The sequence below is a fragment of the Biomphalaria glabrata genome, chromosome 7, assembly GCF_947242115.1.
Source record: "Biomphalaria glabrata chromosome 7, xgBioGlab47.1, whole genome shotgun sequence".
NCBI lineage: Eukaryota > Metazoa > Mollusca > Gastropoda > Planorbidae > Biomphalaria > Biomphalaria glabrata.
Genome location: NC_074717.1, coordinates 4,779,211 through 4,806,609, shown reverse-complemented (window position 1 = coordinate 4,806,609; position 27,399 = coordinate 4,779,211). Strand labels below are relative to the sequence as shown.

Below are 27,399 nucleotides of genomic sequence, written 5' to 3'. Positions count from 1 at the left end.
CATTTGAGACCAAAAGAAAATCCGCTGCCGAAGACAAACGCAGACGGCGAAAAGAAAATCTAAATCAACCACCTGCGGACAATGGTTAAGATTGCGCTGGAAGTGGCAAAATATTTAGGTCACAGCTGGGGCTGCGCAGCCACGGGAAATACCGCATTCCTCACTAATCTTCGGACTCGAAGACACGCCTTATTATAGATTAAGAAACGTGCTTTTATTTGTGCATCTTGCTAAATATTTTATTTGTTTTGTTATTTTCCCTGATTGAATTTGCATTTTGATCGAATGATACTTGGAAAGAATTGGCTCTTGTATGAGTTTGTCGCTAGGAACAAATTATTACAAATTTACGCTAGAACAAACTCATGAAAGTGCTCCTTCTTCTCTAGTGCCATTACAGAATGGGTTGCTGCCATTACAGAATGGGTTGCTGCCATTACAGAATGGGTTGCTGCCATTACAGAATGGGTTGCTGCCATTACAGAATGGGTAGCTGCCATTACAGAATGGGTTGCTGCCATTACAGAATGGGTTGCTGCCATTACAGAATGGGTTGCTGCCATTACAGAATGGGTTGCTGCCATTACAGAATGGGTTGCTGCAATTACAGAATGGGTTGCCTGAATCGGCCAGGAAAACCAAAACACCTGGCAGAGTTTAAGTCATTGATTAACATGCATGGCTAGATTGACACATAAAATGCGTAGGAGGTAATTATCTTCTTGTTTGAAGTAACGTCTTTAATATATAAAATAAGATTGTCTAAACATATGGGAAAATATTTAAAAAAAAACACAACATTATAACTTTTCCGGAGTATTTTATTGGATTCTGTAAACGGTTCTACTGTGGTTTCATTAATTACTTCTGCATTACTGATTGAGTCTCCCCACAGGCTCTGCTCGTTGTACCACGCCCATGTCCACTACTGTCGGTTGTACTCAAGTGGTGTGTGTTTTACTGGTACTAAATGTTGTCAAGAAAATGGATGTAGAAACGCCGTGCAGGATATTTAGGTCAGTGCATTCTAAATAAACGCAAAATACACACGCACGCCCATCCGTCAGTGTGCTGTGTCTGTCGGCCTGTGGATGCCTGAAATGTCATTAGGCTAGCCTACACACACACACACACACACACACATACAGTGGACATATCGGAAGCTACTGGCCAGCAATCGCCTAGCACTGTTAAATGAAACAAAAAAAGATTGGTGTGTGTGGGGGGGAGGGGGTTGCGTTTATGAGAAATGACATGTCTACAATGACATTTTGTCTCTACGTGCCTGGTTACCTTTTATTTAGAGTCTACCAGGTTGTTGTTTTTTTTGTGTGTTTTTGTTTTGGTTCCATACGTTTTGAATATCTTTATTTTTAAGTCCTGGCCCTAGCCTCTGGCAGTGGATGGCAACTTCCCAACGTTCCACGGTGTAGGCGTGCACGCAGACGTAGACTGCTAAAATAAAATCTATAGACAGAATTTTCTTTTGGCGTGTGGGAGATTTTTAGAACCCCCCCCCCTTCCCTCACACACAGACACACTTTTTTTTCCTCTAGAAACTATATTGCCCTTTCCTAGAGGCGACTGCAATTATTAGGATTGGGGGCCAAATGAACACTTTCCAAAATTGTCAACTTTTAACCAACTATTTTCCTCCTTTCAACCTATGAAGAGAGAGAGAGAGAGAGAGAGAGAGAGAGAGAGAGAGAGAGAGAAATCTAATAGTAGGAACAGACAAAACAAAAGTTGTTATCGTGTGATCAGTTCGTACTTAACACTATTTAAGATTGCTTATGTTGCCTGTAGGCAAACTCTGAATTCGAACCACAGCTGCTTAGCAGCTATACCCAATCATGGGAAAGGCTTCGGGAGTAAACCCTGATGAAAAATCAGGAGCCGGCGAAATTTAGGCAGTTTGCAGCACACGGCGCTAGACCCTGTCAGATTCTTGCAAGTCTCATCGCACAGAGGCGCCGTGTTGAGAACGCTATTTCCTTACAACTCGGACAAGGGAGGATCTTTGCAGAGTCGCCCTGTCTCTGTCAGATGCCGCTAATCCCAAACTGTATAGGCGTATGCCGTTCCTTTGGATACATTAGCTACGTGGAGATGGTGGAACTACTGTATGGGCGACATCGTTCCGACCACGGCGAGTGCCCAGGCTTTCATTCCTATGAGATGATCCACAGTCACTTGAAGACTGCAGGAGGCCACTGAGTGGTAAATGCGGAACTGGCTGTCATTTGGGGGATATGATATTTCAAAATGACACTTATAATTGTATGCAAGTCAAATTAGTCGAATGGTTTTGAGTGGTTTGAAGTAAGACATTTTATTTTTTTTAAATCGCCTTTTTATTATAAATTAATGAATTTTTTTTGGTCACTTTTAGAATGAATTGTCACAGTGTCATTGAGAAAAATGTCTCTGAAAGTTAAAATATGGACTCCCCCCCCCCCCCCCGGAATTTAAAAACTATTGGACTTCTAAAGATAAAGTAGCCTACTAAACATGAAGTGTAGTCTACTTCGATTCATATTAATATGACACCTCCCCCCCCCCTTCGGATGATCGAAACTAGACCTACTTGGGCTATATTGGGCCTAATACTAAGCATTACACTATATAGAGGTGTACATGAATTTGAATAAAACATTCTACTATGATATTTAACTTTCTTTTACGACAATTGAAAAGTCAATGTGATTGGTTCACTTTAATGTCATTGGTTCACTTTAATGTCATTGGTTCACTTCAACGTCATTGGTTCACTTCAATGTCATTGGTTCACTTCAACGTCATTGGTTCACTTCAACGTCATTGGTTCACTTCAACGTCATTGGTTCACTTCAATGTCATTGGTTCACTTCAATGTCATTGGTTCACTTCAATGTCAATGGTTCATTTCAACGTCATTGGTTCACTTCAATGTCATTGGTTCACTTCGATGTCGTTGGTTCACTTCAACTTCATTGGTTCACTTCAATGTCGTTGGTTCACTTCAATGTCGTTGGTTCACTTCAACTTCATTGGTTCACTTCAATGTCATTGGTTCACTTCAATGTCAATGGTTCACTTCAACGTCATTGGTTCACTTCAATGTCATTGGTTCACTTCGATGTCGTTGGTTCACTTCAACTTCATTGGTTCACTTCGATGTCGTTGGTTCACTTCAACTTCATTGGTTCACTTCAATGTCATTGGTTCACTTCAATGTAATTGGTTCACTTGGCGTGGGGATTCGGAGCCATATATTCAAAAAGAAAATGTGTGCGTGTGTCTGTGTGCGTCGTCACTGTCAAATGGTTCGCCGATGATGGCTGAGCCATTTGTCTGTCAATTGGTTTTCTGTGAACCAATAATAGTTCGGCGATGCGATTGTCAGAAAAGAATTGTCATGAAACAACTTCACGTTTGGGTTTGTCAACGTCATTTGTTGTTTAAGAACGTCTCCAGATTGGACGTCTTGTTGAAACAATGGACTTCATTCCCCAATCGTAAACAAACAACATTTAGCCACGTGACAGTTTTTTTTCCTTTTTTTTAATCAATATTATCACGTGACTAAATGTTGTTTGTTAAAGATTGGTGAATGAGGTCCATTATAAAAACCGAGAGACAACTCTCAATTCTACCAGATCCTAACTAGGCCTAGCAGAGTTGGGGGTTAGGCAAGGTTGATGTTCGTCACTAGACTTTCTATTTTACACAAGACACAAAAAAGGGTTAAAACTCAAATACAATTTATGTAGCCATTAAAGAGTATCAAGAAAGGCAGACGAAGTGACGTGTTTGTGCGATTTCTATCTGCGTTGTATGTTCCAATTCACAAAACCAATCGTTACACTGGCACATTCCAATCCGGGCAATTATGTAATAACTAGAGGGGGCGCGGTGGTTGAGTGGGCGTTCGGCTCAGGTTCGAATCTTGGTGTAGACTGGTATTTTGAATTTTGGGATTTTTAGGACGCCCTTGAGTCCACCCAACTCTAATGGGTACCTGGCTTTAGTTGGGGAAAGTAAAGGCGGTTGGTCGTTGTGTTGGTCACATGGCACCCTGCTAGCTAACCGTTGGCCACAGAAACAGATGACATTAACATCATCAGTCCCATAGATCGCAAGGTCTGGAAGGGGAGCTTTTTTATCTTTTAACTACAAGATCATAATTTAAATGTATTACAGTAAAAAGATCCTTACGGACAATGACATCTATTTTGATCCTCGCCTAGTAAGGTCACACAGACCAGTATAAAATAGGCTAACAATTAAGGAAAATTTTCTCTACACAATGAGTCCATCTATTCTACACAATAACCATTCCCCCGTTGAAGTATATCTTACACAAAGCAAGACATATTCGTGTGAACTCTTTAAAGTTCGATAAAGGGACGACAATTACGAAACTGTTTTCAAAATACAAGACAATACAAAACAAACATTCCTCGTCCCATATGCTAGGACAAATTTGTACAAATACTCCTCCTTCCCTAGTGCTATTAGAGCATGGAATGGGTTGCCTGAGCTAGCCAGGAAAACCAGTGACTTGGCAGAATTTAAGTCATTGGTTAATATGCATGACTAAATGCATGACGCGTAGGACGTAATCATCTTCTTTTTTTGAAGTAACGTCTGTATTATATAAGATAAGATAACATAAACCTACTAAAATACTGAAACACAAATATAGGGTAACATTGTGCTATCTCATATGCTAGGACTAATGCATTTAAGTTCACCTTTATCTACTTGATCAGAGAATGGAAAACGGGAGAAAAAAACATGTTCAAACTTTGACCAGACAGACAGACAGACAGACATTTTTTTAAGGAACATCTTTAACTTATAAGATAAGAAACAAGAAGAAGAAGAAAAAAAAAACAACGCTCTTACACTGAGAAAGCAGAGAACCTAATGGAAGGGAGGAGTCTAGGGATGAAATAGATCCCAGACAAATACTATGACTTACAAAAAAATTGATTACAACATTTTAAGTTGTTTAAATAGGCCAAACATTTTTTTTCTTCAGAAATGTTCAAGGTCCGAAAATAATTGTGTAAATAGGCCTATACCAAAGGATAACCTTTATGGAATGTGCGTGTGTGTTTCTATGGTGACGGTGGTAAGAGGTTAGCTATTGGTTGTGAGTGCTGCAAGATAAGCGGAACTGTCGTCATTTGTCTTAGTTAGGACAGACGACTCCAGAACGTGAAACTGAAAAGAAGTGTTATTGTAGTGAGTTAAGATTTTGTTTAAAATACCATTTGATATTATAGCTAGTCTACTACATTGGTTTCATTTTATCTCAATAATAAAAGTTCTATTTAGAAGTGTTTAATAAAGAATTTATTTAAGTTATTTCAAGCTGTATTACAAGTTAAAGTATAATACGCCGACAGCGGTCAACTACCGTTCATAACAATAATTAAAAAAAAAAAGGGGGGGGGTTGAACACTGAATGAACATTTAAAACATGTAAAAAAAAGTAAAGTAAAGTAAAGTTCCCCTTTCAGACCTTGTGGTCTATAGGGCAGATGATGTAAAGATCATCTGCTTCTGTGGCCTACGGTTAACGAGGGTGTCATGTAGCCAGCAAAACGACCAACCTTTACTTTTCCCCAACGTACGTCAGGTACCCATCAGAGCTGGGTGGACTAAGAGGCGCCCGAAGATCCTGAAATTAAAAATCCCAGTCTTCGCCAGGATTCGAACCCCGGACCCCGGTTCAGTAGTCAAGCGCTTTACCGCTCAGCCACCGCGCCTCCAAAACATGTAAAACTATCATAAAAAGAAAAAAAGATTAAGTCGAATTGGAGAAATATGAAGTGCGATAGTCGAAATCCGCGTCGCTTACTTGGAGTGAGGCAATTAAAAAGTTCAATTCATGTCGTCGTACGAAACAATTCACATGGTTAATTCGAAGGCTCTCTGAAATCTATTACTGGGGTTTCGGGGATTAATCGTGAGTAGTCCAACAAATATGTAACAGTCCCCCCACCTCCCAGTAAGTTTCACACATCTTTGTACAGCACGTGCGACCTTTATTTCCGATACAATAGCCAAATCTTAGCACATTACAGAACCCGTGTCCCAATAACGTATTATAATCAATATGTATCCATCTTTGACGACAACGACACACCAGATTTGAAAACAAATATATGTTAATGTAAACTCACCTTAGAGCCGATTTGGTTCCCACACTGACCAACCTGAACATGCACAATCTCTCTCATTTTTTTTTTGTGTGTTTTAATCCTAATAGCCTTCCAGAAATTCTGTTTGGTAGCAGAAGTATTTAAAATATGTTACCCTCTGACCTTTGCTACGCCTGTAAGCCTTGATAGGTCAGCCAAAAAACTAAACACGTGAAGAAGTGTTTTTAATATAACATGGGCAAGAAACGAAATAAAATTTAAAAAAATAGCTCTACACAGCTCACAATACACGGAAGCTCTGAAGTGGGATGTGTTGTCTGGTGGTGTGTAGCCTTCTGTGTAGTAGGTATCCCTTTTGTTTGTTTAATATTGTTATTTTTTTCCCCTCGTTTGTTTATATTATCGAATCCTTGCAATGTGACTCACTCTCGTCTGGCCGAGTTGACCCTTGACCTCTGCGCGTTCGTCTAGTGGTCGAACGATACGAGGCGGCGTCGAGAGTTTTAAAAAAACAAATCTTGTGAGATTAACTATCCAACAAAATGGTTCGCCTCTTTTTTTTTTAACTTCCATTTGACTCGAGGAGTAGATACATGCTCGCGTCTGCGTCATCTACTAACTATGACATCACTATGCAAACTAGAGAGTTCGAATTTCACCGCTTTCTAGTCTGTGTCCAGCAAATATTGAATCAGACGACTCCCAAGTGGATGAAACAGCAGACGTAAGGAACCACGATTTGATCCGGCCAGCGAGAAGAAAGCGTTACAAGATGGAATTCCAAAAATGTGCAGCAATTAGCAAAAGCACAAGCCACGTGATGTTTCGAATGACCTTAGAATAAAGCTATCAGGAGGGTTGACCCCAATTTGACCTAGTTTACTTTGTTCACAGTGTTTTTAAATACATTGGGTGGTCATTTGAGTACATATCCAGTACATGGGCGGTGAAATGCCCGGTGGGCCGGTTGTGCCACCGAAAGAGTAACTATGACACATATAAAATTGTTTATACCTTTTTACCTTTACCTATCTCTTAGTCTATTGGACCGTTGGGGCGCCATGTAAGACTCGTCGACCGTCTTTCTCCATTCCTCTCTGTCTTTTGCCTTAGTTAGAACCTCTTTCAATGGCAGGCCCGTTCATTCTTTTATGTTGTCCTCCCATGAGTCCATCGCTTTCCCTGTGTGCCTCTTCTTTTTCCTGGTACTGTTCCCTGAAGGAAGGTCTTTGCGAGCCCTGAAGATCTTGTAATATGGCCATAGATTTTAATTTTAAGCTTGCGTTTTTTTTTTACTATAGTTAGCAGGTTATCTTTTATCCAATGGCTACAGTAACCTTGTCTCTAATCTCTTGTTTTGTGATGTGGTATTTGAATGTGATACCTAGGATCCTACAGAAAATTGTTGATAACTTTTTCTTATAAGCGTGACCCTTTTAGATTCGTTCTTTTCTCAAATCTTTTACAGACTCGACAGTGTATTACTTATTTAATCTTGACACATTTTTGCAACGTAATGCACTAGCCTATATCCGTAGATATTGTAGGCTTTATCCTTTTAAAGTCTTCACATTTAGAGATTAAAAAGCAACATAAAGCAACATATATTTCTTATAATGATCCACTGTATGCATGTGTACAGTTATCGATACATTATCAAATCTAACATGATTTTGAGGACAAATAGGCCTATAATTGGATGCCAAACCTATGGTACATAATTTTAAGCCGATAATACGCCTCCCCTGGTCCAGTATCACTTTTAGAACTATTGTGGTCTTGAGGTCAGCTTTGAGTGTTGTTGTTTGGTCTGAAATTTAACCGTTCGTTAGGGGTGCAGATCTTAGAGAGGAAGTGGAGATGGATTGGTCACAACCTTAGAAAAGGTGCCAACAACAGAGCTAGACATAGAGGAAGACCAAAAAGAAAATGGCGACGCAGTGTACTAGATGAAGCCGAGAGGACAGGGAAGAGCTGGGAAGCCATTAAAATACTAACAAGAGACATATGTTCCACGAGGGACTCAAAGAAAAGATGATGATGATAGACTCTTGACCTTTGCAATAGTCCAAAAAAGTTGAGTCGAAGAGTCTTGGAACTCCAGATCCATGGAAACTCCCTTCCATCTGTCTGCCCGAGCTTCTGTTCTGTCTGTGAGAGATCCAGGTGTAATTTGTTAGATCCCCAATACCGATGGCTCGTATCCCAAGACGCAATTTGAATTGTGTAGCTAAAAGTGCTTTAAATTGTGGAGTTGCTGGATGTTTTGAATGGTTCAGGTGTTCCTTTACAAATGAAAACTATTAAGTTCTAGCCCAAACCTCATTCAGGGGCGAAGCAGGCCATTTTGACGACGCCTTTTTTTCGGAGCGTTGATCGTTTTGTCGCTAAATGTTCTAGATACATCCTTTGAGCTCCTCTTATGTCGCCTTTAAAAGAATATAATTTGTGCACATTTCTGTGTTCAAAAATATTTTTTGGGGGGGGGGGGAGAAAAACAAAAGTTGTTGTTTTTTTTAGAAGACGATGAGCAAAATTTTCCTGAACATTAACTAATTAAACTCTTAAATCAATAATGCCGTACATTCGAAAATTCCCGAAAGCGATAGTCATTTCAAGAACGCGAAAATTCTTTCAAAGCTTACCTGGAAAAAAATCCTGACTACGCCCATGACTTGACCTCTTTATTGCTGAGAGAAATCCTGTGCAGTAAATTGCAAGTGCTGGGGTGCCCGCACATCAACACTCGCCTCTCTTCTATGCTGAACGGATCGAAAGGGATGGAACAAACGCGATTCGGGGTCAGGTGTATCCCCCTTCCCCCTCTACGGGCCTCCAAAACTAAATTTTTCGATAAGGTGTGCTCTCTTAGGGAGGCGCAGTGGCTGAGTGGTATAGCGCTTGGCTTCCGAACCTGAGAGTTCCGGGTTCAAATCCTAGCGAAGACTTTTTAATTTCGGGATATTTAGGGCGCCCCTGAGTCCACCAAGCTCTAATGGGTACCTGGCATTAAGGGGGAAAAAATAAAGTCGGTTGGTCGTTGTGCTGGCCACATGACACTCTCGTTAACCGTGTTTGAAAATCTCCAATGGTAGGCTACACGTGTGAAAACATGCCGAGACAGAAATGAGTTCCGACACTTCACCAGGAACTAAAAGTGAGGCATGTTAGTATCGAGTGACGATATTTCCTACACATCCACCCCTTTCCTATTTTTTTCCTCCTAGGTCATCCCCATCTGTATAAGACGTGAATACATTTACCACAACGAAAGCCAGTTTTTATAACTGTAGTACTTTATTTTCGTTATACCATGCTGAGTCAGAGGCGTAGCTAGGATGGAGGGGGAGAATTAGAAAATTCCACCGGTCCCCAACTTGAGGGATCCCCCAAATGTTTATTTTTATTACATTAAATATTGAGTATTAAGCAAAATGCAGGGGCCTCCCAAAGAGGTCAAGCCCCCCCCCCCCGGGCCTCAAATAATGGTAAATTCCTTGCTACGCCACTGTCTGAGCCAAGCTCATGTTGCTCTTATGAGATTATGAACGGACAAAGATCTAGAATTCTAGATCTCGCTTCCTATTGGCTTCGTCTTGGAGACCATTTCTTTCCACACGTCTTCTAGCCAGCGTATTGGTCAAGGAAAATGAGCGCCTTACATGCCAAAGTTTTGAAATGAATCCATTTCAGATTTTTCCTCACCAAAATATGTTGCTTGCTTGGCAATGCTAGCTCAACTCCCCGACGGAATAGGCAGCACATCTAACTGCCAAAGGATGGCTTCCTGGTCGTGTGGTATGCGCTCTGGACCGTCGTTTCGATGTTCAAAACCCTGCCGCGCCGACCCGAGGAAGGTTTGGGGTCAGGTGTATCCCCCCCCCCTTACGGGGCTCCAAAACCAGATTTTTCGATAGGGTGTGTTCTCTTAGGAGGCGCAGTGGCTGAGTGGTAAAGCTCTTGGCTTCCGAACCTGTGAGTTCCGGGTTCAAACCCTAGCTGGGATTTTAAATTTCGGGATATTTAGGGCGCCCCTGAGTCTTGGATGTAATAATCGTCAATTCTGAAGGAACATCCAAACACGCAAAACAGAGCAAAGGGCGCCTTTGCTCTGCCTTCCGGTACTTGTACAAGACCCAGTCCTCGTTAGCTTCTAAAAGACAATAGGATTTCAGTTCAAGTAACCCTGGGGTGAGAGAGAGAGATGGGGGGGGGGGGGAGTGATTGACGAAGAGTTGATTACACCAAGAGTTGATTACACTTACTTGCTTCGCTGGTCACACCGTTAACAGAGCTTCGTTGCGTTTTTTTTTTTTTTTTAAGTTCTAGCTTTCGCAGTTAGACTCGGGTTTGTAACGATTGACATCACTGCACTCAATAATTCAATCAGACCAAACGAGGCATCAGTTGAACCCCGGGAGAGCTGATCGGAGGAGGAGGGTGTGTTCGTATAGGGCTATAGGCTGGTGTAACCACGGGTAAGATCATTTTAGGTTATACATTTAGGTGAACGGCTGATAAAAGTTATGAGTCAGAGAGAGGATGTGTTTATATTTGTAGGCCAAGTTTAGTTTCGCCTGGTCATCCCAGAACATTGGACTGGCTACGACCCCTGATTTATGGTATTTATATATTTCATTGGAGGCGCGGTGGCTGAGCGGTAATGCGTTTTGCTTCCGAACCGAGCGTCCCGAATTTGAATCCTGGGATTTTTTTCTATATCGGAATCTTTGGGTGCCCCTGAGTCCATCCAGCTCTAATGAGTACCGGTACGTTACTTGAGGTCAATTGGGAAAAAGTAAAGGTGGTTGGTCGTTATGCTGGCCAAATGACACCCTCGTTAACCGTGGCGTGGGGGGGGGGGGCACAGAAACAGATGACCTGTACATCATCTTCCCTATGGATCGCAAGGTCTGAAAGGGGGACTTTACTTTTATAGATTTAATAGAAAAATAATCAACAAAATACACATCTATCTCCTTCTGTGTGGATTAGTAAAAGACCTATTTTTAAATACAAATACATGCATTCCATAAGTGCCATGTATTCTAATAGTACAGCGTTTAAAGACTCAACAAGATCTATATAAATGTAGTTCTCATTCAAATTAGAACTGCCTAGACGAGACATAACGTTTCCTGATTGAGCTAGTGAGTAACGCCGTGTAATGCGAGGCTTAGTCGAGAGCCTTGTGGTCTGTATACTGACACGGCTAACGAATGTAAGTGTTAAAGGCGTCAGTGAACAATTTTAAATAGTGAAAGTGCCTGGAGAATAGCCAAAAATATATACCAATATTTCTGCTTAACGCAAAGCGAAGCCTATATAGGCTACACCAGTGATGCTCAACATAATTCGACCTGCGGGACGTTTTAACTTTTGACACGCGTGTCGCGGGCCACGTCAACGAAAAGGTAAAAATAATGAAATCAAAATTCACCTGAAACTATTGGATCTAGTACTTACATTAATTAATGGGATATTTAAAGTCATATAATTTTTTACGCGTCTAAAAATGGCTTCATCTCTCTACTTAAAATGTGAGCAACAATGCAGCTACATTTACCACCAACTTATTTTCTTGTCTCTTTTTGATGTACCAATCTCAAGACGTAGTTTAATCAATCTTTTATACGCGGCTTAAACCATGAAGGCCTTCATATTTGTTTTATAATGCCGCTGTATGCGTTGTTGTTGATTTTGAAACAGCCAGATTTTTTTAAAAATCAAAACAAATATGTTGGCTTATTATCATGTTCCACAAAAAAGTCCATTCACTTTTCCTGGTAGATTCTACATTCAGAGTTCCTTTTCATAAACGCACACTCGTTAAAGGTCAAGTACCAATCCACCAGAGAAAAAGTGAGGGCCCTAACGATGGTAAAGATCCATTTTCAACTTTTTTGAAAGGGGGGAGGATTTTCTATTTTTTTATGCCGACGTTTCGGCGGGCCGGATGGAACCGCGTCGCGGACCGGTTCTGGCCCGCGGGTCGTACTTACTTTGGGCATCACTGGGCTACACCAAAGAAGCAATCTTATGACAAATGTAGCCATTGGTTGAGGTGCAACATAAGCGAGTCTAGTGTGTATATTTTGGTCATCTATATTTTTTCTGGTGTAATGCACAAATTGTAGACAAATTTCCCTATGGATAATAATGATTATTATTATTAACTAGACTGATAATAAATAATTTCCCATTTGACTTTATAAACAAACGTGCTACTGTGATAATACCGTGTAATTAATAATTTAATCAAAGCAAGGGGGAACCTCTTCCGAAAACGCACTTAACGCTAGACTAATGACAGTATAATGGTCCATTTAATATAATTATCCTTGATCTTTAAAATATTTAGACTGCTTACATCTATATATACCGACATGTAAATATATTAAGTTGAGGAGGCCCCCCCCCTCCTTTTAGGGTGAGACCCTACAGCCAATGTCCTGAATCCGACCCCGTTGTGTAAAGGCGAGATTACAATCCACTGGCAATCCAATCTAATTCAAACAGCTCTTCAGTCACCCGGTGGAGACTCACAAAAGACGTTAACTAGCGCGATGACTCATAGGTGAAGTCATTAGTCCGGCCAATTGAACGACCTGAGAGAGACAGGCTGTTTCAATAACCCACGTCTGCTAAGTTGCGTTCAAAGCCCCGGTAGACAAAGAGTAGCTGCCATAGGTCACGTCAACATAATAGCACACTACCGAGGACTTATGACTATAACGTAGACTAATTTTCAACCAAGTAATTCAAGACCATCTTCAAATCATGTAAGATTTACAGGGCAGATGATATAAAGGTCCTGTTTCTGTGCCTAACCATCTCTACAACTAACGCCAGGTATCTCATTACAGCTGGCCATAAAGATCCCGAAATTAATCAAGTTTCATCAGGAATCGAACCAGAACCCCCAAGTTTAGGAAGCCTCATTTTACACTTGGCCATCACTTCTGATGTAACCATGAATTAAGTAGGGCAGATAGTGGGATGAGTTTCAAGATTCTACGCCATTTTATTATTTAAAAAAATGAAGTTCTACATTAAGAATGAAGTGTAGCCTACATCAGCTTAGCTGTACTTTTGAAGAATCATTCCTTAATGCTGTTGTGTAATTTCAAAGTATTAGTTTAGGGTCTATAAAACTGTGTGTAGATCCAACATATAAAATTGAGACCACTTTTAGTATATCACTACCAGAAAAACAGGTAATACCAGCACATAACCAGAATCTCCAGTTTGCCAACAAGCTAAGATGTAAGAGACAAACAGTACAACAGAAAACAAAAGCCATATTTTTTTTTATTGATGACCATTCTTTAATGATTGGTCACAGTGACAAAAGTGAAAAAAATTGTTAGTTGTATTTAACTTAAGTCGCTAATTGGCTGGACACTCAAAGTTCCAAGACAAGTGTCCTAAAATGATGTTCGGTAGATTGCAACTGACCCATTTAAGCAAATTCCTGCCCTTCACCTTCAGCCTCCTCTTCATCAAACTCGCCTTCATCCTCAGCTGTAGCATCCTGGTATTGTTGGTACTCTGAGACGAGGTCATTCATGTTGGACTCAGCTTCGGTGAACTCCATCTCGTCCATGCCCTCACCAGTGTACCAATGGAGGAAAGCCTTACGACGGAACATAGCGGTGAACTGCTCGGAGATGCGTTTGAAGAGCTCCTGGATGGCTGTGCTGTTGCCGATGAAAGTGGCAGACATCTTGAGACCACGTGGTGGAATGTCGCAGACAGCTGTCTTAACATTGTTGGGGATCCATTCGACAAAGTAGGAGGAGTTCTTGTTCTGGACATTGAGCATCTGTTCGTCAACTTCCTTCATGGACATGCGGCCTCTGAAGATGGCTGCAACTGTGAGGTAGCGGCCGTGACGTGGGTCGCAGGCAGCCATCATGTTCTTGGCATCAAACATCTGCTGTGTCAACTCTGGGACAGTGAGGGCGCGGTACTGCTGTGAGCCCCTGGATGTTAGGGGAGCGAACCCTGGCATGAAGAAGTGGAGACGGGGGAAGGGGACCATGTTGACGGCCAGTTTTCTCAAGTCTGCGTTCAACTGGCCAGGGAACCTGAGGCATGTGGTCACACCGGACATGGTGGCGCTGACTAGATGGTTCAAGTCACCATAGGTTGGTGTGGTCAGTTTAAGGGTCCTAAAGCAAATGTCATACAAGGCTTCATTGTCAATGCAATATGTTTCATCTGTGTTTTCTACTAACTGATGGACTGAAAGTGTTGCGTTGTATGGTTCTACTACAGTGTCTGATACCTAAAAAATTAAAGGGCTTACAGTAAATCTTTAATGTTCACAAATAAACAAAACAAGGCATAAATAAACTTGTAAGATAAAATTAAAACAAAACTATCAGAGCTATAAATAAACCAGATAAGCCAAATAAGATTTTATATTCTTCTTCAGGTTAACACTTTGAATCATACTTTTAACTTAAGCTAAACCCCAAGATAATAATAGTAAAAAAAAAAAAAGTCATGTCTACACTGTAGTGACCAGTGACTTCTAAACACATCAAGGATTCATGGATGTCCTAAAAATATCATCAAGGATTCATGGATGTCCTAAAAATACTAGGTTTAAAAACCCAGTTCTTAACTCTTTCTCCCTAAATTATTTATCATGACCCGACGGAATTATCCATTTTGCTCGTTTGTAGCTCACTTCCCAGTTATGTTTAAACTTCATTGACTTATTAGAAAATATTTTCTTTGGTATAGAATTAAAAAAGGATGCATGCTCTTTTTATAAAACACAGTGTTTATAAGCCAAAAATTAATTTTATGATGCCAAATCAACTATAGAATCGTCAATTAGGAGAGAAAGAGTTAATGATTTCTACTTGAGACCCTCTTAAAAAAAATATGTGGTCACTAAAGATAATAAAGTGGACACTTCACTTCCCAATTCAAGTATTACTCAATAAAAACATTTAGCTGTACAGCAATACCTGGAATGAAAAAGTATTGCAAAAGATAACTACATAAATACATGCACAAATAATCACCTTTGGTGATGGGACAACTGAAAATGTGTTCATGATTCTGTCTGGGTATTCCTCTCTCATTTTACTGATCAACAATGTGCCCATACCAGATCCAGTGCCGCCACCAAGTGAATGTGTGAGTTGGAAGCCCTGAAAGAATATTGCAATGTTTTAAAAATTATTAATCATAAAAATTACACTTAAATTAATTGTAATAACCCTAATTATTAAGGCATCAAATAATCGACACTAAATAATTTAATACTCCCAAATTCTAAAAAAAAAATACAATTTTATTTTTTACCTGTAAGCAGTCGCAGTTTTCAGCCTCTTTCCTTACTACATCCATAACTGAATCTACGAGCTCAGCTCCCTCTGTGTAGTGACCTTTAGCCCAGTTGTTGCCAGCACCTGACTGTCCAAATACAAAGTTATCTGGTCTGAAAATCTGACCAAAAGGCCCAGATCTGACACTGTCCATTGTACCGGGTTCCAAATCAACCAATACGGCACGTGGGACATATTTGCCACCTGCAACACAAGCGATAGATGTTAAAAAAATTCAAGCCAACTCATAAAAAATATATGCAAAATACTAGACTTTACTGATGGAATATAAAGTATAAAGTTAAAGCTATATGAAGACCTTAATGAACAAGTAAAAATAAGGTAAAAGCCTCACCTGATGCTTCATTGTAGTATACATTGATACGTTCTAATTGAAGGTCAGAGTCACCATGGTATGTGCCAGTTGGATCAATGCCATGTTCATCTGAGATGACTTCCCAGAACTAAAGGAAAAAAGAAAATGAAAAAAAAAAAGCTTCATAAGAATGCCACATTATTAAATATGTACTGAAATTGACTGAAATATGTTATTCAAGATGTTCCCAAAAAATGTTTATGTAACATTCCCATAAGACAATATTAATGAAACATCTAATCCAACAATGAACTGGTCCAAAACTAGATCTAGCCTACCAGATCACATCTCTCTAGTTCAAATGGCAAGTAATATATTTAGACTACTGTGCTACTGGACCTATCATGAATCTAGATAAAACTGGATTTATCACATTACACACAAGTTAGTCACAAGTAATGTTGGCATTTTGCCACCTATTTCATTTTAATCTAGTTTTACTAAGTTTTAGATCTAGGAATCATCACTTTGTCTTACTCTTAGACTTGTACTTTTCTATTCTGAGTCAGCTCTAACTTTTCTTAAGTCATAGGTGATCACTGTGATAGATCTAGAATCTAAATCCCTTACCAAAATATATAGTATATAGAGAAAAAATATAACATGGGCAGGGAATACAACGGAGAGTTGGAGGGAATGTCTGATGAATGAACAATGAACCCCCATATAGCCGCCCAATTCAAATTTTTGGTCTTGACATTTAGGAGGTAAAAAAAGGAGTGCCTGCAAAAAGGGATCGGGGATATGAAAAAAAAAAGGGAGGGGGCCAATGCGCCAGAACTTTTAAAATAATTAGGCCAAAGTACTTTTAGACTTTATTGGACTAATTTATAATAGTTCTAGTTATTCAAATATTTTACAATTATAATACAGATGTGCAACTAAATCTATAACATTCACAAAATCTAGACTACCTTAAAATCTAATCTAGATAACCTAGGCTTAGCATTAGCAATGCTAAGACAGACTAAGATTCATTTCATACATCAAAGCCGTGATGATGGTAGAGAAGAGATAAATGGCGCGAGATGAGGAGATGCACACGCAATCACAAAACCCTCGACAAGGTTTCGACTATTTAGAATATTCAATAAATAAGTAAATTAACACAAAATATATTGCTAATACACCACAACAGAAATCATACCTTGGCACCGATTTGATTACCACACTGACCGGCTTGGAGATGGACAATTTCACGCATTTTGTTTTAATATTTTTTTTACAATGTTAACACTACTAGGGAGCTCGAGCGAAATTAACGAGAAGCCGGAGTAAGTTTTTTTTATACCATCAATGGGGAGATTTAATATTCATCCGCCACATCATGATAAAAAGTAGTTCATAAAGCTAAAGAATAACGAATTTGTAAGCGTTGATGAATGATTTCGAGTATTACAAATATTCCATTACTTTAAATTTGTTTTAATACGTTATGTTAAATAATTTAAATGCGTCTTAATCTTTTGTTATTTAGCGTATTGATTTATGAATTCTCAATCATGTCATGGTTATTTTTAAGAACCAATGGATGCTCTGACCGGCATCCTCGCGCACGGCACGATCAAATAGCTCTATTCAAGAAGTGGGCCTTTTTTCTCTGTTACGAAATGGACATGACACCCTCAATATGCATAACAGACTTTTCTGAAAATATACTTGACAAGTCTATACACTTTAAAATTATTAGACTCGAGCAGAGTTTCTTTGTTTGGGTAGGCTCGAAGCCTATGTTATCAAATATGGCTGTGGCGATGCCGGCAACTTATGTAAGTAGGTCATGAATGACTAAATACCGTAAAACTTTCAAAAACAGTCTCGCAGAAGTCTAGGTCTAAATTTTATTAAATATTCTACAGAAAATATATTTACGTATGTATAGTCTCACGTTTCGACTTCTATTTTGTGTGTATATGCGCAGACTTGAAACAATTTTAGATTTATATACCGATCATATGCAATCTTTAAAAAAATATTTTTTGGTTATATTCTCCACATGATACTTTAAAAAAATGGAAGCTAAAAATACATGTTTACAGTAGTCTGTAGGCCTACTTATGATAATTAGTAGATATAAGTTATGCTTTCATTGCATATCATTTCATTTCACTTCTGGAGGAGGGGTGTGGTTGATATTGTTCTTCGAAGGCGCTTCTTAACAAATAAATGGTGGGCTGGGGGCCTCGCAGCAAGGGGAACACGCTTTGGTGGGGTGATAGGAAAGCCTCATCATAATAATATATTTTTCATTAAAATTAGATTTTGTGTGTGTTGACTTTAGACTATAGGCCTACTTAAAGCAAACAAAATAGTTATTGAAAGTATTTGTTTTTAACTAAGTAAGCAGAGTGATTTATGCTAAACTTCTCGTGGTATTTCTGTTTTAGAATCAAATTGCTTTTTTAAAAATGAAAACATCCAGATAAAGGGGCTTACTAGCTGTTACACAGTGGACTGAAATAAAAGATGATTCGTCTGTCTAAACTGATACATGTCACATGTAACACTATATTTCTTGAACTGGCAAATTAGTTGGTTAAAAACAAACAGTGATAAAAGTGACAATGGTCTTTTATTACAAAGCTAATATCAACTCACTCCGTGTGTCTATCTGGTACACATTTTGTAGGCCTACAAGTTAGTTCTCTCACTTCCCCTTCTCGGATTAAGTTCAAACTTTGCACAATTATTTATTGCCCCTAAGAAAACATGAATCAATAAAATAAACACAATTAATAAATTAATTAGTGGTAATGAATTATTTTCGTTTGATAGCGGTATCGAAAAAGAGAAACATCTTATATTGTACTGAGAAATACTTTGAGAACTAATATTAAGATAGCTGTAAATATGCAGTTGATTCCCTTATACAAGCTTTCGTTTTTTTTTAATTCTTTGATTTTCGAATCTCTTTCCTGTCATGGTGGTTAGTGACGTCAGGAGAAGACATGACTGTTTATCATCTCTTACAATGGTACCAGGGGCGTACCTAAGAATTTTCCATCATTTGGGGGCTCGAGGGGGGGGGGGGCTTGACCTCATTGGGGGCCTCTGCATTTTGCGTAATATTTAATTTTTAATGTGAAAAACACTAGTGGGGGCCCGGGGGGGATTTTCAAATTCTCCCCCCTCCTCTCCCCCCCCCCCCCACCCGAGCTATGCCACTGCCTTGTACCAGTGTGTCGGACGCCTGTGCTAACTTTTCCCCACTGACATCGAACGTGTTCTCTTAAAGGTCTATTTAGTGAGACACAACTTACGAGTCTCTCCTTCTATCCCACGTGACCCTGTCTTGTTCTTAAGACATTTTTTTTTTAAAGCCCACTACAATTTTCATTAAGCTTGTTTAACTCTGTCTGGCAGGATTTTGTTTTCCTCCCAATTCCCATCCTCGGATCAACTTGAAATTTGTGCACAGAGTTTCATTGACGATGACGACAACGCACGAATCAATACAAAAAAAAATAATTACTTAATCTAGGGGGTTATTAAATATTTTTGTATTATGTAGTAAAGGGAAATACATCTTGCAGTATTGAGAGATGATGCAGTCCTTATTTAAGCATTTTTAAAATGCATTTCTTTGCGCTTACACATTTAAACTATCAGTGTGTGTGTTGTTTTTTCTTTGAGTACTTCTTACATCGTGGCCCGGGGGTGGGGGGGGGGGGCGGTAGCTGAGTGGATGAAGAGCTGGGGTTCGGAACCCGGGGCTCTGGATTAGAATCACGACGAAGACTGGGATTTTGAATTTCGAGATTTTTAGGACGCCCCATGAAACCCATTCAACTCTAATGTGTGCCTGACTTTAGTTGTGCTGACCACGTGACACCCTGCTCGTTAACCGTTAGTCAAAGAAACAGACGACCTTAACATCGTCTGCCCTGTAAGATCTCAAAGGTCTGAAAGGGGGAACGTGACTTACTGTTTACACCTTGTGTTTGAAGTTCGGCTCATACGTGTGCTTGTAGTCTCCTTGTAAGGTGTTCTCAAACTATGTCTCACCACCACTGGTGGCATTGACATCGTGGCCCCGTGTCGTGCATTACTCATATCGATTGTAGCCAGTGACTCAATCTGCGCCTACTGTTGGTGTAAGCCCGGACTGAAAGGTCCCGCCCCCATGTGCTGTGAGGCAGCCACTTCAAGGGGACACAAGTCGGCAATGCTTTCATGAAGTAACCGCCCCATTTCATTACAAAACTTTTATCAACTCTGTCTGTCTGGTAAAATTATTAAAACGTTGTCACCTACACCCATTCTTGGATCAAGTTGAAACTTTGCATAATTATTCATTGACGTAGATTTAGATTATACATGAATTAATCAAGTAATTATTGGTTATTAGTTATTTTGATTGATACAGATACAGGAAATTAATCCTTAAATATTCACAGAGATGGTTAAATATGTCGGATTTTGTCCACTTTGTTTGATACCAAATAAGGGAAATAACTCTATATTATTTAGAGATATAATTGTAAGTGCGAATTTTATTTTTCAAAAGATTTTTTAAATTTTGCTTTTTAAGTGATGCATTGAACCATATAAATCTATACATGTCTAGTCTTGAAAATATTTTTCGTGTTTTTATTTTAAACAAAAAAAAAAAAAAATCATCACATCTGTGTGGAAAAAAAAGGGGGAAAACTCGTTATATCCTAATTTATTTTCTTATAGAATTCTAAACATATCACCCCTGAAGGTCATGAACCTGGGCGCAAAGAATTACATTTGCGCCATGGTTGTTACTCCATTGGTTCCTCCAGTAAAAAAAACCAACATTGGTGGAGCAGATAGGGAACATGGAAAATTTGCTTAAGAATTCAAAAGTATCTAATATGTAATATTTGTTGGAAGTCCTTATAGATTTAAGTTTAATGGCATTATTACTTGTAAAAGTAAGTACATCTCAATTCCATTTTTGAAATATAATTACACTCAAAGATAAAAAGATTTTGCTATACTCAAGCTACTGTTGGGCCTCCTGGCATCATATTACTGAACCCAGTCCCACGGCTATCTTGTTACGCCACTGCCTGCAACTTCTACTTTGAGACATTGGTTCTTTATAAGATCTGGACCTTGACAAGTATATTTATATATATATATATATATATATATGATTTAATATTCACCCTTGTACTTATAGGCCAGAATAGGCCTACTAAATTTCTCTAATCTGGCTTTATGGTCACGTGATGCCTAAAAATGAAGTTCGTCTGCCCGCAGTGTTGTTAAGTGACGTCGCTCTTGTCTTCTGCTGTTTGGGGTATGTTTAGATTTAGAGGACTGCAATATTAGTGGAACTAAGTTTTTTCTGTGTTTTTTTTTTTCTCTCAGGGGCAGATCCCTGCTGTGTCGACTTTGTTTGGAGCTAAATTGGAGCAGATTTCTGAATCTTTGGCACAAAAACTAGGTCAGTGTCGATATTTTGTGTTTTTATGTCAAGCAATGAGGGTGGGCGGTGTGGCGTGATTGTTTTTATAAATTGGTGTTAAATCGGTGAGACACATTTTAAAAGTTTTACTGACGATGTCAAATGAGAAATTGGCGTGGTGAAATTTGATGGGCAGTAACGAATCTGTTCATTGGACTGGACACAAATCAAAACATCTAAATTGTAATTGTAATTGACTCTTGAAACTCTATGCCAACGAAAACTTCCTTCCACCGGTAGATGTAAATAGATAGATTTCTTCGAATCCCAAGACTCTCGGGACTAGGAAGGCCGATTACACAGGGGAAACCTCTCCATATTCCTTCAGTGTATCAAGGGGGGCCGTTCTGGTGTCCACCATATAAGGGCCCTTGATGGTGACAGGGTTGTTGGCTCTCTTTCAGTCCCCGACCAGTGCAATGACTTAGTTCTTAGGTCAGTTTCTTGTTTTGCTACCCTATTGGCCTAGTCGTCTGCTCTAACAGACTGTTTCCCGCCACAATTAGTTGAGACTCTACATCTGCTCGTTTGTGTTTGTATGTGTGTCAAGGTAGTGAATAAACAGTTTTGATGTGTGAGACTTTGAAGTTTATAAGGTGTCTTCAGAAATTAAGCTTACTTCGTCCTGGCCCAGGACGTGCTGTGTGATAAAGCGCTTGGCCTCCGAAGCGGGGGTCCCGGGTTCGAATCCTGGTGAAGACTGTGATTTTTAATTTCAGGATATTTTAGGGCTCCTCTAAGGCCACCAAGCTCTAATGTGTACGGTACCTAACATTTCTTAGGTAAAAGTAAAGGCGGTTGGTTGTTGTGCTGGCCACATGACACCCTCGTTAACAGTGGGCCACAGAAACTCATGGCCTTTTCATCATCTTCCCTGTAGATCGCAAGGTCTGAAAGGGTAATTACCCCCCTCCCCCCCATCTTTCTACGTCATTGTCCAAACTTGGGGCCAGCGAGGCGACAGTTCGAAGCGAATACTTACAAATACAGGCAGCTGTACTTAAGGTAGGACCGTAAGATGAAAACCACTGAATTAAACTACGCGAGACATACAGTCACCACATCTGGATAATGTTATGCTTTTGTTAAATTAGATCTGTTGGGTTTATTATTGCGGTTGATCACTTTTAGTTGCCCCACCTTACGACTTCTTTTGTAAAGCAAACCCCCCCCCCCCCAGCTTTCCACGGCCCTGCACCATACATAATGAAACCAACGTTGTACTCTTGGACTACTGCACTCTGAGAAAAAAAATGCATTAATGTGTCATTCATTGAAACGGAAAATGGTGGTCGAGGGTTAGAGCGCACAGCTGTCGAAGTGAAGAACCCGAGATCACGTTTATGGTGACTTCTGAGATTTGATTTTCCCAGCTTTAAATAAGTACTGGACAAATAGTGTGAGGAGTTAAAGTGGTTGGTCGTTGTTCTGGTCACACAATACGCTTGTTAACAGATGACCTGAAAAAAAAAAAGCTAGCGAAATTTCCTTAATTCTTAAATATGGGTCTTAAAGGGAGAAAACTTCAATAATGTGTTAAATTAAAAACAAAATTAAATCCCTTGAGTTATATTTGAGTATAAGTTTGATCACGTCCATGGAATAAACAACAATAACAACAAACGTAACATTTGTACATTTTAATATGGATAAAAAATTAACGAATGATTACTGTTTATTTTTATTTTATTTGTCTAGCCAAGAAATACAAGTGCCAGGTGTTTGTCAGCTGCAGTGTGCCCTTTGACGCCAATTTGTCAGTACTCATAGAAAAGCGTCTCGCCCAGGAACTAAACCAGATCTTTCCTTCATCGTGAATCGATCCTGTGACCTATAGCTGACCTATTCCTGTGACCTATAGCTGACCTATTCCTGTGACCTATTCCTGTGACCTATAGCTGACCTATTCATGTGACCTATAGCTGACCTATTCCTGTGACCTATAGTTGACCTATTCCTGTGACCTATAGCTGACCTATTCCTGTGACCTATAGCTGACCTATTCCTGTGACAACTTGACCCACTAGCGTTGGTCACAATTGTATTTGGTTTGAACTGTTTGATTGGAAATCTTTCATTTTAAAAAGATGCGTTTTTGTTTCTGACCAATGTTTATCTCCAAAGAAAGCCATCGCAATCATCTCACTGGATGGGCATGCTGGTAAAATGACATTCCGTATGGACTTGGCAGATGCTGTAACAATGCTGCCCCGCATCTGTTCCATGACTCACAGTTATGCAGTACAGCTCATGTATATACTTTCCACTGTGACTATGAATGTATGGAAAAAAATGACCTATTTTTTATTGTTTGTTTCATGTTCTGTTATTGTTAATTACCATAATTTTTTTATTTTGAATAAATAAATTTAACAAACTCGTCTGCTTGCGCTTTATTGACATATGCATTTTGAGTTATTCCCCTTTCTACTTTATAATAACTATTAATAATAATAATCTTTATTGTCCGTATGGAAATTTGTCTTACAATTTGTGCATTACACCAAACAAAAAAACATTATAACTATAAGAAACCAAAGTGTACATTCACACCAGACTCACTCATAATTTACATGTGACAAAGTTTATACCAGATTGTTCTTATTTAATGATTTGATTGCCAGGGGAACAAAAGAGTGTTTGTGTCTATTTGTCTTTGCTATCGGTGTCTTGTATCTCTTTTGTGACACTTTGCTGAGCACTTGAATTGTGCATGATGTGGACACACTTACCTAGTTCGTGAAGATACATCACAGTGGTCCTATTGGAAATATACATACTATTTGTGGTGACGCTTACACTTGTATAGTACAATGTCAGAGTCATTTATCAGGACGCAAAAATTTAAATGTTTACTGTACAGATACAATGGTCGGAATATATTTGGCAAAAGTGAAATCACTCAGAAAATTGGGTCATGGTAATTCTCTGTAAACGTAAACACTACAATAGTCTCTTTGACAGCTGCAGTCTTGTTGTAGGTATTATTGCCATTACTATGCATATCGCACAATCCTTTGCTCTTGTTCAGTGAAATCTGGTCCAGAGACTATTTTGTGGGCAAAAAGGGGGGGGGGGACCAGAGAGATGGTTTCTTTGCATCTGAACAAACACTGCTTATTTTGATTCGAACTAGAGCGCCCCTCCCCCCAATAAAACCATCGGTTGGTGTAACTCCAGCCACACATCTGTGTACTTAAGTATGTGTGTAATCGTGTGGATGTGTAACGTAGGCATTCATTCATGTGTGTAGTGTCTGGTGAGCACTTTACATAGTACCTCTACAGCCACAGCTATTTAAAACTCTCTATCATTAGTGTAACGTCAGCTTCCAAATAATATTAAAGCTGTATTCTTCGATAGTGGTCTCTCGGTATGGCTGAGAGAAGAATACAAGCTATAGAAATACTGTGAATGCTACAGAGAAATTCTGGGTATCAGGAAAACAAGACACGAGTTTGTACTTTTATTAGTCAATCCTCTGGTTGGCTAAGAGTTGGAACTGCGTGGTCGAGAGGCTAACTATGCTTGAACTTAGCTTGGCTTGCCTACCTATGAAGGGGGCTCGAGGTTCGACACCCGACTCGAGCCTGCCTAGAGGCAGTACGGAAAACCTTCTCCCAGATACTCCCCCCCCCCTCCCCCCACTTGTCCACAAATGAGATTGGACGATAGCACTCAGAGCATGAAAGTAGCGCTATATAAAAGCTAAAAAAATACTTTGATGAGTCGAAAGTTAATCTCTTTCGGTCATATTGTAAGACACTACTCCCTTCCAAAAAAGCCATCCTTGGAAATACTGTGGAGGGAGAAAGGGTCGCCCAAAGATAATCTGGTTGGAGAATGTAAAAAGAATGGACCGGCTTCTCTTGGTATTATATTAAGAACAGCTGCTGCCTTTGAAAAGTGGAGGACTTTGGTTACGAGAACTATCACATCACCAGTACGACGAAAGTCAAGGGACAGTTGTTGATAATACTGGTGATCATTATTGTGAAAGCTATAGTTAGAATAAATATACAGTACACAGCGAATGAAGGACCCAAATACTACTGATTATAATACGTTCTTTTTGGTCTACCTCTACGTCTTGTGTCCTGGGGGTTCCACTCCAGCTCAATTGTTGGTATCCTATCTTTTCTAAGGGTGTGACCAATCCATGATTTTTCTATCTCCACTGTCTCTCTAAGATATGCACTCTCTATTTCTCTGTCCACGCATCTCCCACAGTCGGTGTTTTCAACCGTGTCCTTTATAAACAAAACACAATGAAATACTCAGAAAGAAACAAAGATAGAGGCACATTTCTTATCCCATACGCTAGATCAAATTAGTATAAGTGCTCCTTCTTCCATTGTGCCATTAAAGAATGGAATGGGTTGCCCGAATCAGCCAGGAAAACCAACGACTTAGCAGAGTTTATGTCATTGATTAACATGATTGACTAGATTGACACTTGAAATGCGAAGGGCATAATTGTCTTCTTTTTGGAACTAACGTCTGTGATTATATAGTGTGATTGCATGGGCGTCCGCAGGGGGTGCAAGGGGGTGCACTTGAATTAACTGCGTTTTCTTGGTATTTTAGTAATGAAAATGCAGATATCTCTGGCACTGTATAGATGTGTTTGAGGTTGCATTTGTTGATGGCAATTATATTCGAGAAGAACTCATAGGTTTTGTCCCTGTTGTTAAGAGAGACCTTGTCTGTTGCGCGTGCCACAGACTTAAACTTGTTAACATTGACCTGAATGACGTTTCAGATATACGTAATGCTGTTGAGGTTACCTATTTCTTCCGTAACAGTCCCAAGCGAGAGCGTTGGTGCTAAATTTACCTCTTTTGACATGATGGACAGGGAAACGGGAATTAATTCCCGCTTAAGTCACAACTTTGAGAAGATCTTTGACTGTTTTAAAATAACGATTGTAAGTGAAACCAGACAATCTACATATGTGTAATCAGTGCCTGCTTCTTGTGTGTTTCTGATTTGTCTTTTAATTGTCGTCAATTATTCACCCGTTCTTGAACCAGTTTCCGTAATGTTGCCGTCTGTCCATCTTAGTATAAGTGGCGGCTCATCAGCACATCAGCAGTCACATTGATAACATAATCAAAAACCAACTTGACCATGCTGAGGAACACTCCAGGAATGGGATCTCGAATAAGGTGACACTGCTGGCAGACAAACTTGGTAATGAGTTGGTGCTGCCGAGACTTTGCAGTCGACAAATACACCGAGCAAAAACCACATGTTTGCATTTTGGGATTATTACAGAACACGACTTAACATTCCGTATCTTGATTCTTTAGTTTCTTCATTAACTTCTCGCTTTTCAAACTATGACAATGCTCAGTTCAACCTATATTTTGTCTTCATCCTAAAACGATTCAAGAGCTGCAACGTACAGAACAATATCAGAACTGCCAGATAAGCGTTCTGCCGGCTTGTCCATCGCGACGAGAAGCAATTCAGTAGTAAATTTATTGACAGTTTTGGCAGCGTTTGCATTTTGTGTTTGATCAACTGTTGGGATGCACGGGCCGCAGGGATAAACAGTAAACAGTTTTTTTCACGTTAGTTTTTTTATTTTTATTTCATGAAACAAGTATTTACAGTGAACTTAATATCACATAGGTAAGGGGGGGGGGGCGAGGGGGCACCTTTTTTTTTCTTTTATATTCTCCGTAATAAAAAAAAGTTGAATCTACGACTTTGAGCCATAGGTGGCAACTTGCACCCCCCTGCAACAAATCCTGTGGGCAACCATGAATGTGACACATGTTTACAAGATAAGAATGTAAGATTTGTGATACACACCGGTATTTTATATTCCATTGGTGCTTCACAACTGTCCAAATTGTTTGGCTAATAACAAGATTTAGGGGTATCGTAGGTAGTTTTAAAATATGTAATTATTAAAAACGGTGCAATATTTATTCATTAAGTTCAACGTTTTCTTTCTGTTCTTTTTTAAATAAGGTTTTATATCGTTATTTTATTGTTAAATATGTATATATAATTGATTTAATTTAAAAAATAAAAACATGTAGATAATATTTTTATTAAACATACATGTCA

General features: G+C 39.4%; 3 protein-coding genes across 3 annotated transcripts in view; 1 reads left to right on the top strand and 2 right to left on the bottom strand.

The window, feature by feature from the left end:
- Positions 1 to 6,914, bottom strand: part of LOC106068280 (tubulin beta chain-like) — a 44,813-nt gene extending 37,899 nt beyond the window's left edge. Inside the window, exon 1 of the mRNA XM_056037044.1 lies at positions 6,177 to 6,914. Coding sequence (XP_055893019.1) covers positions 6,177 to 6,233 — 57 coding nt within the window. The 5' untranslated portion in view covers positions 6,234 to 6,914. The remainder of the gene's footprint in view (positions 1 to 6,176) is intronic.
- Positions 6,915 to 13,459: 6,545 nt separating this feature from the next.
- Positions 13,460 to 17,184, bottom strand: LOC106080335 (tubulin beta-4B chain). Its single transcript, XM_013241676.2, has 5 exons — positions 17,026 to 17,184; positions 15,858 to 15,966; positions 15,480 to 15,706; positions 15,197 to 15,325; positions 13,460 to 14,445 (listed from the first exon to the last, which is right to left on the bottom strand). The coding sequence occupies exons 1-5, from the start codon at positions 17,080 to 17,082 to the stop codon at positions 13,618 to 13,620; spliced, it is 1,350 nt and encodes a 449-aa protein (XP_013097130.1). The 5' UTR covers positions 17,083 to 17,184; the 3' UTR covers positions 13,460 to 13,617.
- Positions 17,185 to 17,402: 218 nt separating this feature from the next.
- Positions 17,403 to 23,695, top strand: LOC129927496 (proteasome assembly chaperone 4-like). Its single transcript, XM_056037060.1, has 3 exons — positions 17,403 to 17,647; positions 21,222 to 21,297; positions 23,017 to 23,695. Exons 1-3 carry the CDS (start codon positions 17,489 to 17,491, stop codon positions 23,133 to 23,135), a joined length of 354 nt encoding a protein of 117 aa, XP_055893035.1. The 5' UTR covers positions 17,403 to 17,488; the 3' UTR covers positions 23,136 to 23,695.
- The last annotated feature ends 3,704 nt before the right edge of the window (positions 23,696 to 27,399 follow it).

What these genes read in the sequence shown, in the direction of transcription:
- LOC106080335 (XM_013241676.2), bottom strand. Translation starts at nt 17,082, where the DNA reads ATGCGTGAAATTGTCCATCTCCAAGCCGGTCAGTGTGGTAATCAAATC. An exon ending in GTAATCAAATCGGTGCCAAG is followed by an intron (nt 15,967 to 17,025) that starts GTATGATTTCTG and finishes TTTTTCCTTTAG; the next exon opens with TTCTGGGAAGTCATCTCAGA. An exon ending in AAAACTGCGACTGCTTACAG is followed by an intron (nt 15,326 to 15,479) that starts GTAAAAAATAAA and finishes ATATTCTTTCAG; the next exon opens with GGCTTCCAACTCACACATTC.
- LOC129927496 (XM_056037060.1), top strand. Translation starts at nt 17,489, where the DNA reads ATGGACATGACACCCTCAATATGCATAACAGACTTTTCTGAAAATATA. An exon ending in TGGCGATGCCGGCAACTTAT is followed by an intron (nt 17,648 to 21,221) that starts GTAAGTAGGTCA and finishes TTTTTCTCTCAG; the next exon opens with GGGCAGATCCCTGCTGTGTC. An exon ending in ATCTTTGGCACAAAAACTAG is followed by an intron (nt 21,298 to 23,016) that starts GTCAGTGTCGAT and finishes TTATTTGTCTAG; the next exon opens with CCAAGAAATACAAGTGCCAG.